Source organism: Porites lutea, chromosome 14 (genome assembly GCF_958299795.1).
Source record: "Porites lutea chromosome 14, jaPorLute2.1, whole genome shotgun sequence".
NCBI classification, from domain to species: domain Eukaryota; kingdom Metazoa; phylum Cnidaria; class Anthozoa; order Scleractinia; family Poritidae; genus Porites; species Porites lutea.
This window is the reverse complement of record NC_133214.1, coordinates 21,032,211-21,043,993: the sequence shown is the minus strand read 5'-3', so window position 1 is coordinate 21,043,993 and position 11,783 is coordinate 21,032,211. Positions and strand designations below refer to the sequence as shown.

The 11,783-nt window shown below is 42.0% G+C and overlaps 2 protein-coding genes across 4 annotated transcripts in view; both read left to right on the top strand.

Moving 5' to 3' along the window:
- LOC140924047 (protein sidekick-1-like) overlaps nucleotides 1-11,110 on the top strand; it is a 17,062-nt gene extending 5,952 nt beyond the window's left edge. The window contains exons 8-19 of the mRNA XM_073374049.1: nucleotides 1-153; nucleotides 999-1,301; nucleotides 2,176-2,469; nucleotides 3,327-3,626; nucleotides 4,407-4,644; nucleotides 4,890-5,130; nucleotides 5,623-5,717; nucleotides 6,355-6,511; nucleotides 7,980-8,046; nucleotides 8,552-8,823; nucleotides 9,278-9,458; nucleotides 10,056-11,110. The exon at nucleotides 1-153 is cut by the window's left edge and continues 147 nt beyond it. Coding sequence (XP_073230150.1) covers nucleotides 1-153; nucleotides 999-1,301; nucleotides 2,176-2,469; nucleotides 3,327-3,626; nucleotides 4,407-4,644; nucleotides 4,890-5,130; nucleotides 5,623-5,717; nucleotides 6,355-6,511; nucleotides 7,980-8,046; nucleotides 8,552-8,823; nucleotides 9,278-9,458; nucleotides 10,056-10,384 — 2,630 coding nt within the window. The 3' untranslated portion in view covers nucleotides 10,385-11,110. The remainder of the gene's footprint in view (nucleotides 154-998; nucleotides 1,302-2,175; nucleotides 2,470-3,326; nucleotides 3,627-4,406; nucleotides 4,645-4,889; nucleotides 5,131-5,622; nucleotides 5,718-6,354; nucleotides 6,512-7,979; nucleotides 8,047-8,551; nucleotides 8,824-9,277; nucleotides 9,459-10,055) is intronic.
- A 40-nt stretch (nucleotides 11,111-11,150) lies between these two features.
- LOC140925209 (disco-interacting protein 2 homolog A-like) overlaps nucleotides 11,151-11,783 on the top strand; it is a 32,752-nt gene continuing 32,119 nt past the window's right edge. For all 3 annotated transcript variants that reach the window (XM_073375190.1, XM_073375188.1, XM_073375187.1), the window contains exon 1: nucleotides 11,151-11,328. In XM_073375190.1, the coding sequence (XP_073231291.1) occupies nucleotides 11,163-11,328 (166 nt within the window). In that variant the 5' untranslated portion in view covers nucleotides 11,151-11,162. The remainder of the gene's footprint in view (nucleotides 11,329-11,783) is intronic.

The following is an 11,783-nucleotide window of genomic DNA, read 5'->3' as shown; positions in this document are numbered from 1 at the left end:
TGAGAAACGTAAGCGTTCATGGCTCTTCAACATTAAGTTTCACTTTAGGCGGACTGGACATTTGGACAAATTATAGTTTAGAGGTTTGTGCCTTTACAGTGAAAGGAAATGGTCCTTGGAGTCTACCTCTAATAGGAATTACAGATGAAGAAGGTACGTTGTGTCGTTCAAAATAGCTAGTTAAAAACTACAATCATGGCCAAAAGGTTTTGGGACTCTTCCCTTTAATTTTTCTCATGTGTATGTACGGAATCTGCAGCTAACCGCCGTTACAAACTCATAAGCACTGCCTTACCATGCAAGGTTTCTCACCCTCCCCGACCCCTACGTCAGAGCTGAGGTCCTTAACCTGTGTAGGATATGTAAAAGGTGTTTGACTTCAAACACCCAACACTGTTCTGGTGGGGGGGGGGGGGGGGGGGGAGATAAGCTTGATTTGCATTTCGAATACGTCAAAGATAGACAAGGTTCCCCAAACGTTTTGACCAGGATTGTAGTTGCCTCCCTTAAAAGTTGGTAGAATGAGTAGAAATTTTGGAGTTTTGCTAGCTACTTTGCATTTGACATCACTTGCAATTACTGCAAGTTGTTCCTCGTGTATGCTGATTCTAGTTTCCTTCAGAGTCCCAGTCTCTCCGACACTCATGTACAACTAGCACCGACTACCGTCTACAGTAAAATTATTGTAAAGTCATTGCGTCAAAAAACGCATTCGCTGTAAAATGTTGTTGCCAGAAAAAATCGTTGTCTGTTTTACAAAGGGGTATCTCTGTGTGGGAGCCTCTCGAGGTTCTGCCCATCTCAAGACTTTTCTGGAGGTCAGGCTGTGGCGATGGTCTGACCGAAACGATGAATTGGTGCGATGGTCTGGAGGATTATCCCTACCCGACTTAGCTCGATCTTAGTCTTTCAATCCATCCGTATGGGCTATAGCTTTAAAATAAAGTCTTTTTCCCTGCCTTTTTGATCGCTAATCCAAAGTTGTATCATTATGTCAGCTCCACGCGTTGCACCGACGAATGTCACCGCGTACAACACCAGCTCCACCAGTCTTCATGTCACGTGGCAGCCGATAAAAACTGTGGGCTTAAGAGGGATCCTCAGGGAATACCGCATTTATTTCATTGAGCAGAAAACTTACTTTATCCAGTCGCTCAGGAATGTCACGGTGGATTCATCGACACTTGAAGTTGACTTAGTGGGTCTATACAAGTTTACAAATTATTCTGTGTATATAGTGGCGAGAACAAATAAAGATGGTGTAAGCAGTGTTAAAGTAAACGTCTCCACTGATGAAGATAGTAAGTGACAGCGTGCAGCTGAAAACTGTTGTATTTTGCAAAACGTTTCTCATTTAATTTATTTGCCAGTGGATTTTGTATGAAAGCGCTGTTCAAAGGTCTTTTTTCTGTTTGCCATTTTCTTCTCGCCATTATCTGAACCACAAGGAAGTTTATCCCGTTTGTGAAAAGCGACACTCTTAGAATTGCCTCAGCCTCGGGAATGCAGTCAGTAAAATCCAAAGAATAGCAAGCCAAAATTCTTGTAGGTTATCACTCAGATATCACACTTTCTTTTTACCACTAAGGGCCCGATCGAACTCCCGCCGACGTGCGCAGTAATGATTATACTTTCTTTTTACCTTTAAGGAGGCCCTGCCAGAGGGGGGGGGGGGGTCCCATGTCGCCCGTCTGAATTTTAAAACGTCTCGTGTCGGTGTTTATAAATGCTTGTCGCTTATTGTCGGCTTTGCCGTCACTGTCGCAATTTGGTCGAGGGAGGTTTTCTCTTGTGGCGATTTCATTTTACGCACTGTCGCTACTTTTAGGGCCATGTCGCTTGTCGGAATTTACCCTGGCAGGGCCTTACTAAGGACCCGATTGACCTCCCGCAGACATGCGCAGTAATAATTTGATTTTCTTTTATACCACTAAGGACCCGATCGACCTCCTGCTGACATGCGCAGTAATAATTTTACTTTCTTTTTACCACTAGGACCCGATCGACCTCCTGCTGACATGCGCAGTAATAATTTTACTTTCTTTTTACCACTAGGACCCGATCGACCTCCTGCTGACATGCGCAGTAATAATTTTACTTTCTTTTTACCACTAGGACCCGATCGACCTCCTGCTGACATGCGCAGTAATAATTTTACTTTCTTTTTACCATTAGGACCCGATCGACCTCCCGCCGACATGCAGGTCTTTTCAGCACATTCCACATCACTTTATGTAAGTTGGAATGAGGTGCCCGATGCTTACCAAAATGGCATTATAAGAGGATACAAAGTTTACTACGTAGAGGTGAAAAATGGTTCCAGTGTTACCGAAAACCTCCCTCCCGGACAGCTATGGCTCCGAATTGATGGATTAAGAAAATATACTTTATACAATGTCACGGTGTTAGCTTACACAGTGAAAGGAGACGGAGTTGTTACAAGTAAAGAACTTAAGACGGATCAAGATGGTATGTCTGTTTCCTAGGAGACTCATTAAAATTTATTTTTCTCTAGGACCCCTTCAACTCTGATCATTCATCGGCGACAAGTTAATGCCAGCCCATTAAAATGTGCAGTCTCTGCCTTCGACGTAAAAGAACGCACTTGCATTATGCCACATTAGAAACGAGAAGGGACTGTCCCGAGTTAACGTTCGAAAAGACTTCTGGACTGTTAATAGGGACAGGGGAAAAATTGGCCAATAGCTGACAGATGCGTCCGAGGTGACAATCCCATAAGTCTTTGCGATAGTTAACTCGATCCATTTCTTTCTTGTTGTATGGGAGAAAGGTGAACAGGTCCGAGTCGAGGGACACTGCAAATTTTATACTGGCGAATGTCATCATCACGACGGAGAGAGAGCCTGAAATCGAGAGTTGTCTAACGCATTCTGTAATCTTTAATATTACCTAATTTTAGATTTATTTTCCCTATGGTGATTTAATATTATCTGTGTTAACAAACGCCCGAACAATGTGGATTCGAGACTCCTTGGTTCTCGCGTTTAAGTTTCTTCATTAGCAGTTAACCTAGCTGAGATTTCTCTCCTTCAATTTGGCTGACGGCCCAAATTAAATCTCTTAAAAAATTAATTTTACACCGGTGATAATTCAGCGCCAGCCCATTGACAGAGTTTCTTTGAAACTAACCCCTTCACCCAAATTCATAACCCTTTGGACTCTTGAACATGGTCTGTCCGCTACAATTATAGAAGGACCCTAATTTTGTATCTATTCTAAGAATAACGAAGCTCTTGTCAAGCACTGAATGTTTACTTTGCGTTGAAATTCCTAACTTTGTTCTTAAAACTTGTAAATATTTGCAGTTCCAGACGTACCCCCGCTCAACGTACAAGCTGACAGTACTTGGACAACCTATTCAATTCCCCTGAGGTGGACCCGCATTCCTTCATACCTACTGAACGGAATACTTACCGGTTATAGAATACGATATCAAGCCATAGAAATAGGCCAATTGCCCTACGAGGAGAACCCCAGGGAAGTGATTGTACCCGCAGAAAGTCTATCTACCGTACTGACCGGACTAGAGAGCTTTGCTGTATACCGTATTGAATTGACCGGGCTGACAGTAAAGGGAGATGGTCCAAGTGAAGTCATTACAGCAGGTAATCAGTGTTTGGCCAGTATTTGGCCAGTATTTGGTTATCATTGGTGGATTAAGGGGAGGGGTCGGCGAAAGGGGACCCCAGGTAGGTGAGGTAACCCGCTTAGATGGGGTAACCCGCCTGTTCATATAATCTCTCATTTTAAATTGATCGCAATTACATGATAGGTGGATGGACCCAGCACATGTTACCTCACCTACCTGAGCTCCCCCACCTTCATGTAAACAGGCCCTTAGTGTCCTTAGCTCCCACAAATCTCCTGTGGCTCAGTGGTAGAGCATCTGGACTAGTACCCAGAAGGCCATAGGCTCGACCCCTCTTGGGGAGTACCGTAATGATTCGATTTAGCGCCCTCCTCCCAATAAGGCGCCCCTATTCTAATAAGCGCCATTCTAAAAATTCATTGGAACAAGCAGCATTTTTTATGTAAGTGACACTGTCGAAGCTTTCGGTGCGGAAATAGATTAAAATTCCCTCACGTTAGCTGAGCATTCACCGTAGATTTGTTACTGTTACAGTTTCTGTTATTGTTCCTTTTTAAATAAATATTATAGTTTTGTCTTGAACATTCGCTTGTTTCTCAAAAAAGAAATAAGCGCCCTGTCTCGAATAAGCGTCCTCCGTTGAGGCACCAAAAGTAAATAAGCGCCCTGGGCGGTAAATGAAATCATTACGGTACTTCTTACTTACTTACCGAACTACCTGCGTCACTGACTGAAAAATCATCTCTCTAATCATGTTCCCCTTGACAAGCTATTTTTCTAATAATTATCTTTATAGAGACATGTCGATGTGTGAAGCGCCTTACAGCAAACTGGATGTTACTCGCCCCTTACGTTACCAAGCCGAATGGCAACCAAACAGATAATATCCCAGGCGGTCTGGTGTCACCATTTGTCAATGACATGGCAATATCTTGCTGTCAGTCTTGCAAGACACACGGGGAGTCTTACATCGACTACGAGCTCAACGCCATGGGCGAGGAATCCCTTAAAAAATCTGAAGACGTTTTCCGTAGGTGCGTGTGCATACATATAACTTGTGATCACGCTTATTTACACGATCTTCCCTTGCTTTATAAGGTCTTATAATTTAGAATTTAGTTAGTCTTGAGGTAAAAAACAATATGAGTGGTTTTTGGCCTCTGCCTGATATTTTTTACACCGTTTTTCCTACCAATCCTTATATGACATAATAGCAGCAAAACCACAGACCCATTGGCTGGTTTCTTATCTCTTTTGTTACCCTCAATTCTTTTCACAGGAATATCCTTCATTCAAACGACTTCAGCTTTCCTGTTTATGGTTACAAACTACAAGACAAGTTCAGACACGAGTTTGGTTACTTGGGAATCGTGGAATCTCCTGGTATAGCGTACGTCATCAACACAAATTACGGTGCCAATATGTCTACGTCTCTCGTGAATTCTGTATTTGCAAGCTGGCCTCTTGCTTTGTTCAGCATCTTCCTTGCCTACATAGCTGGATACGTTATTTGGATAGTGGTAAGATACATTTGTCTCAACGTATGAGGGAGCAGGGTAGGGAAGTACCTAGGGTATCGGGGAAGTTCCTAGGATATCAGATAACCCCCCCCCCCCCCCCCGGCCTCTTGCCTTGTTCAGCATCTTCCTTGCCTACATAGCTGGATACGTTATTTGGATAGTGGTAAGATACATTTGTCTTAACGCATGAGGGAGCAGGGTAGGGAAGTACCTAGGGTATCGGGGAAGCTCCTAGGATATCAGATATCCCCCGGCCTCTTGCGTTATTTAGCATCTTCCTTGCCTACAGCTGTATACGTTATTTGTATAGTGGTAAGATACAATTGTCTTAACGTATAAGGGGAGCAAGGTAGGTGAAGTTGCTAGGGTGTGGGGAACTTCTTAGGGTATCCGGTGATATTTTCCGTTATTTAGCTTGGGACAGGGTAGGGGAAATACCTGGGGTGTGGGGGAAGTTCTTATATCTTATATCTAAATCATCTTTCGTTTCAGGACCAGACCGGAAATGACGAACATTTCCCACGCTCCTTTCTACCTGGATTATGGGAGGGATTTTGGTGGGCGTTCGTTTCCATGACAACCGTAGGGTGAGTGCGATGATCAATTAATCTTGGGATTTCTTTGATTCCAGGTATTTAGCTGTATGTGGCTTGTGATACGTTTAGTGATAAGGACTGAATTAGGGCCTAAACTTTTAAGTAAAGGAAACAATCAAGAAAATGAATCAATAACTGAAATTCTTCTTTATAAGCTTTGATTAATTTATGATGGAGCATAAAATGAATTCTTTAGAAACAAAAATACGCTTTAATATATGAATAACTTCATTACCAAGGCATTTCTAGTTGATTTGAATAAAAAATCGAATCGCTCCTTGTAAGGCAATCCAAGACAGTCTTGGATTGTGGATTACACGCCGTGGATTCCGGAACCTAGAAACAGAATCCCGAATTCTTTGTCAGTGGAACTTGGATAGTGGATCAAATTGTTAGTTGGATTCCAGGTTCCTTGAGCTTTATTCCGGATTCCTAAGTCCGGATTCCTCAAGCAAAAATGGAAGGGGTCAGACTACAAATTGTGGTTGCTGGAAGTCTTAACTTTTCATCATTTTTCCCTACTTCAAAAAGGGGCGCGAATATTAAAATGGCTTAGGTTGAGTTTATATCATTACGCCTAATTTAAATTAATTTCCAATGCGAGTTATTCTGAAATTCTGTATCGCAGGTATGGTGATAGACTACCTTTATCAACCATTGCTCGGCTTGTCGCCATTGTTTGGACGTTGACGGGGGTTGTTATTCTTGGTATATTGGTCGGTTCCATCGCAGTCTCCCTTACTTACCAAACAGTTGGAATTGATTACAAACTTTACGGCGCCAAGGTAAATTTCCATATCATGATACCGTCGTATGATGGGCTTAGAAAACATTTATACCCTTCACTGAAAAGATTTATGAGAACTCTTTACCGACAGACTTAGGAAGGAGCCGATTAGTAATCGACTCCTGATTTAAGGTATGTTCGCACTATACCGGTAGCGTTTGCGCCGGCGCGAAAACCTTATCGGTTCGGGCTTCTAATGTTCACGCATAAGAACCTTGATATCGGCGCGATTTCTGTAACGCACGCGAAGAAGCGCCGCGCCGATCTCTAAAGTGGAGCGTCACATATCGGATATAGTATGAATATATAGAGGATATTACACGGTGGCGCGAAGATATGAATTTTATTTTCGAGTGGCAAAACAATATTTTACGAACGAGCGCAGCGAGTGAGTAAAATATTGTTTTTGCCACGAGAAAATAAAATTCATATATTCAAGCCGCCGTGTAATGTTCTTTTTATTATATAGACATGCTGATGACGGCGTTTTTGATGATTTTCCGAAGATTTCCGACCACCTTCCGAAGATTTCCGAAGATTTTCCAAAATTGTTCGAAGGCCAGACGAACGTTCCCGAACATTTTCCGAGAATTTCCGAAAATTTCCGAAGATGTCCGAAGATTTTCGAAGACTTTCGAGGAAGACCCGAAGATGTTTCGATGATACACCAACGAATTCAAGTACAATTTAAGAGACAAACTTGATATCAATGAAATCATCGATAAACTCACGTGTGAGATTATGGAAAATAAACCACTCGGGTCCCGGATGAAGTTTTTATGAATTTTGCGAGTGGTATATTTTCCAGTAAAACACTCGTGTCTATATAATAAAGCTAGGTAAGCCTTGTAGTGCGAACATAGCGTTAATTGTTCGTAAAAAAATTACTACTACTACGGGGTTCATTGATTGCACTTCTCTACCGCGTCTCCAATTCTCTTCCACCTCAAACGATTTTGTAAGAGTTATCAAGGTGAAAAGGTTCTTGCTCGAAACTGGAGCCAAATTTAAAGGGTCGCCACGTTCGCCACGTTCTGCCTGAAAAGTGCGCCCGAAAACATTGAATAGAGCAACTTAAAATCGAGTTTGGAAAGTAATTAAATACGTTTACGGTCAAACCCCGTTAATACGAACACTGTGGGGAGGGGGGGGGGGTCATAGAAAGTGTCCATACGAAACAACCTCGTTCCCAGGGTTCTCTCCTACCCGCTCCTACGGATAGGAGAGAGAACCTGGGAATGAGCTTGCGTACTTAAGGGGTGCCCGTATTTAGCAGGTTGAATTGAGGGAACAAGGACAACCGCTTGCGGTCTAAGGGAAAATGTGAGAGGGCTTTTTCCCCCAAGGACAAGGAAAACTTCCCGTAATAACGAGGTGTCCGTATTAAGCGGGTGTCCGTAAAGCGGGGTTGGACTGTAGTTTGTACCATAAAGAATTAATATTGAATTAATAATTTTTCATTTCAGATCGCTGCTATCCATGGTTCTGCCGAGTACAACTTAGGTTTGAGAAAGAATGCTAAGTTTGACAAAGGTACATAAAACGTGATACCTGGACGCCTAACCGCTTAAGATAATTTTAGGCTTCCCATATGAAGCTACAATACATGTTATATAGGCCATGCACGTCCAATGAACTTTATTGTAATGTTATTATTTTTTCTTTTAAACTCAACAATCTGCCCGCCTATCTAACTGGCCACCTTAGAAACGAGAGGGCAACTGGCGCCGAGATACGTTCCGAAATTGTTTCTGGGATTGTTATTAGGAACACGCCAGTCAGCTATTGGCTAATTTTTTCCCCTGTCCCTAGTAATAGTCCCTGGTGCCAAAAAAAAGCCTGTGACTTTTACCAGCAAACTCAGATTAAAATCTTTCCTCGGTACCCTTTGCATGCGTAGGTTAGCAGGCGAAAACGTAGGCTCAATTATCAGGCGCTGATCGAGAAGGAACCAGGATTTACCTAGGTGGTCGGAAATCAAACCTGGGAAACTCTTTGATTGCATCGCACTTTCGTGATGACATTTTCATTTCTCCAGACCAGATACATCGCAATTTCGAGGAAATCTACGAGTTTCTTTCTTCTAATGAAATACAAGGGGCCCTTATCGACGGGTACATGGTGGGTGGCAATAAGCATCTGTTTGAGAAACCGTTTCTCCGGATCTACAAGATCTATGACTATTCAAGTGTCTATGGTGTGGTCACAGGGGGAGACTCGAGAAAGCTTGCAACGTGTTTTCGAAGTTACATGCAGGAAAACATAGCCAGGATTTATCAGCACGTTGCGGATAATGTCGAGGCGATAGAGGTAATTTGAACTTAAGTGCATGGTTATAATTATAAAGTAAGTACTAAGACAGTACTTCTCCACCAAGCTTAGTAGGATGATCTACATACGTAAGTGAGTAGTAAAGCGAAGCCCGAGTACAATCTCGTTCCCAGGGCCCTCTCTCTCCCTCTCTCGGGGGATACAACAGGATTGAGCCGAGTAGTCACGGGTGCGTATTATTACCATAATTATTATTAAAGTCAATCTGGGAAGCCAGGCTTAAGGAGGGGCTGTTCCCTTTCCCTTTTATGCTTTATAAGGAACATGTTGCTCGATTCATTTTGCGTGGTTTGGATTGAAACTTGATTTTTTTTCAAGTTTAATTTCCAGCCTGGCCAACTTATTCACCCCTGTCCACAGCCCTAAACAACACTAACCCTCTTTTTTCTCCTGGCTAAAATCATTCTCTACCCCCACTGTCCTCGTTTTTCAGGTTTCTAAGGAACCGTTAGAAGTGGAGCGCTCCACTGGATTATTCGACGCCAATAGTGAACTGTTCAAGAAGACCATGATGATATCAATGGCAATGTTAAGTTGCGGAATAATATTGGGTCTCTGTTGGGAAGTTATGTATCGTATTCGAAAGAAAAGGAAGGTTGAACCTCATTCGCAAGGTAACTCGATACACTCTTCAAATTTGCTGCTGGTAAAGTGGTGGCCTGGGCACAGGCCTCAGCCCTCTCTCTCCCCAGCCCCCGCGCGTTTTTTTTTTGCATCAATTTTTACTGCACGATTGCACTACTATCTTTGGGCCTGAAACAGGCTAACTGGAATGAAGGTCTATTAGGCAGTAAACGCGTCATATGGTCTAGTAATTAAATGGATGGTACACATTTCTTTCAATGATCTTTGAATATTGTTGTGAGAAATTGAGGATTTTTAGGGGTTAACGATAGGGTGATATATAAGCTACTCTTGCTACTATAAATAACATTACTTTAACTTTAATATATGAGACCAATATGAGACCCTTCACAGGATTTTGATGTTAAAGGTTAAAGCACGTTCACAACACACTTACACGGCGCGCTAAACGTGTCTTAGGTCACGTATATCCACATATTAAGCCTTTAAAACAAAGAAGGACACGCCTTACTTTGTTTTAGACAGACCGGAGTTCCTCATGGAACGTGACACAGCTTTTTGTAAGTTTTTTTTTTGCAAGTTAGACAATCTACTACATGTGATATTGTTATTAATTTTTTTTTCAGAAAGGCAAAGATTTTTATTGGCCGAATTTAGAGAACTTGTAGAAGACTTCAAGACTCAAATGTGCGACTTAGTTTTGGAACTAAAAGAAAAATATAAACTACAAAAACAACGTCTGTTAACCGTGATAAAGAACGGTCGCGGGCATAGCTACAAACAGCAAGAAACAAAACTCGACAGTTACTATCAAGAGCTTGGAACGAGTCACTCTGAAGACAAGAATGACTTAGCCGCTGGAATCGTAGTCTCGAGGCCATTCTTTGAGGAGGAAAATTTAACTGTGGAATCTTGCGCAGATCTTTGTATCACACAGGAACAATCAGATTGTTAACGTCATACAATGTTTAGTTAACGGATCAACAACACGGATTTAACGCAATGCGCATCAATATTTCTTTCAATTTTGGCCTGTTTGACTGAAGTTTTGCGAGTGGATTTCATACATTTCCCCTAAATTTAGTTTTATCTGATTCGATGGTCAAAACCCTCCAAGGCATACCTTTCCGTCAAGTAGCGGGTTTTTAAAAGATAGAAAATACTATTCATCGTGCCCGCACAAGAACCAACTTCCAACTGTCTTTATCCTTGGGATGAATCAGTTTAACGTTTTCTCCGTTTCCTCCCTACTTACTAACGTATTTTTTTTTCCTTTCGTGGTGTTTTTCTGTAATAATATTAATACCCCAGCAAAGAAATCTGTATTCCCTGCAGTACAGCGGACTTTCCTGTGGGAACTAACCGCTAACGCTGAGACGGCGGAGAACTGAAAATGTGCACAGGTAAAAAATTCTTCTCGCAGGAAGGCCATGATGCAAGCAGCAGAGAATAAAACGCTATTAGTTAAAACACATGACTCGTAATTAAATACTTTTATATTTAGTAAAGTTTTCGAGTCTCTCGCATCTTGGTCGATGAAAATCTCGCCTACATGGCGGATACATTACAAGTTTACTAAAATCCGCTGCATTTAAACAACGACTGGTCGCTGTTTCAAATCTGGCCAATCAGATTGCTTCGTTTTAATCAACATTACCGGTGGCTACTCAATACTGCTTATACAGCGGCTTTACTGATGTAGACAACACAAATAACCAGTAGACATCATATCAATGCTTTACAAAGCCCTTGTTGTCGTCTACAAATCTGCCAGATTTGCTCTTTGGGTAGGTTACATCGCACTGGGAGTTTCCGTGTCGGCAATGGCGTGGGTTTTTAGCACGATGTTGCGATATTTGCTGCCTGGTTCCTCGACGGCTGTGAATTCTAATGGCACCGGTGAGAAGAATTCTTGCTTCTGAGATAAAGTTAATGCATAGACGAACGGGTTTCCGAATAGGAGTATGAGCTTTCAAACCGTGTCCGTGGGTTTAAGGGAGTATTGCTATTTAGACCCCTTTTTCCTTGAAAAAAAAAACGTTATGTGAGTTAGTTTATCTCCGTTGATAGCTATCTGCTTGGTTTTGCTCCAAATTATCAGAGTAGTACATATTAGACAGTTTAAAAGTGTGTTAGAGTATAGACGTATACGAAGAGATTGGTCTAACACTTGGAAGGGTTATTATAGGCAGACTTTTTCACTTAAACAAAGAAAATAGGTGAAAAAGTGTTGATGACTGCTTTGCTCCCACTTTTGGTAATAACTTAATGTCCTTCACCTCGTACTGTATACCGGTTATCATACCTTTCAGTCCAGCGAGAGTCACTATACTAATTTAAGCATTGATTACGCT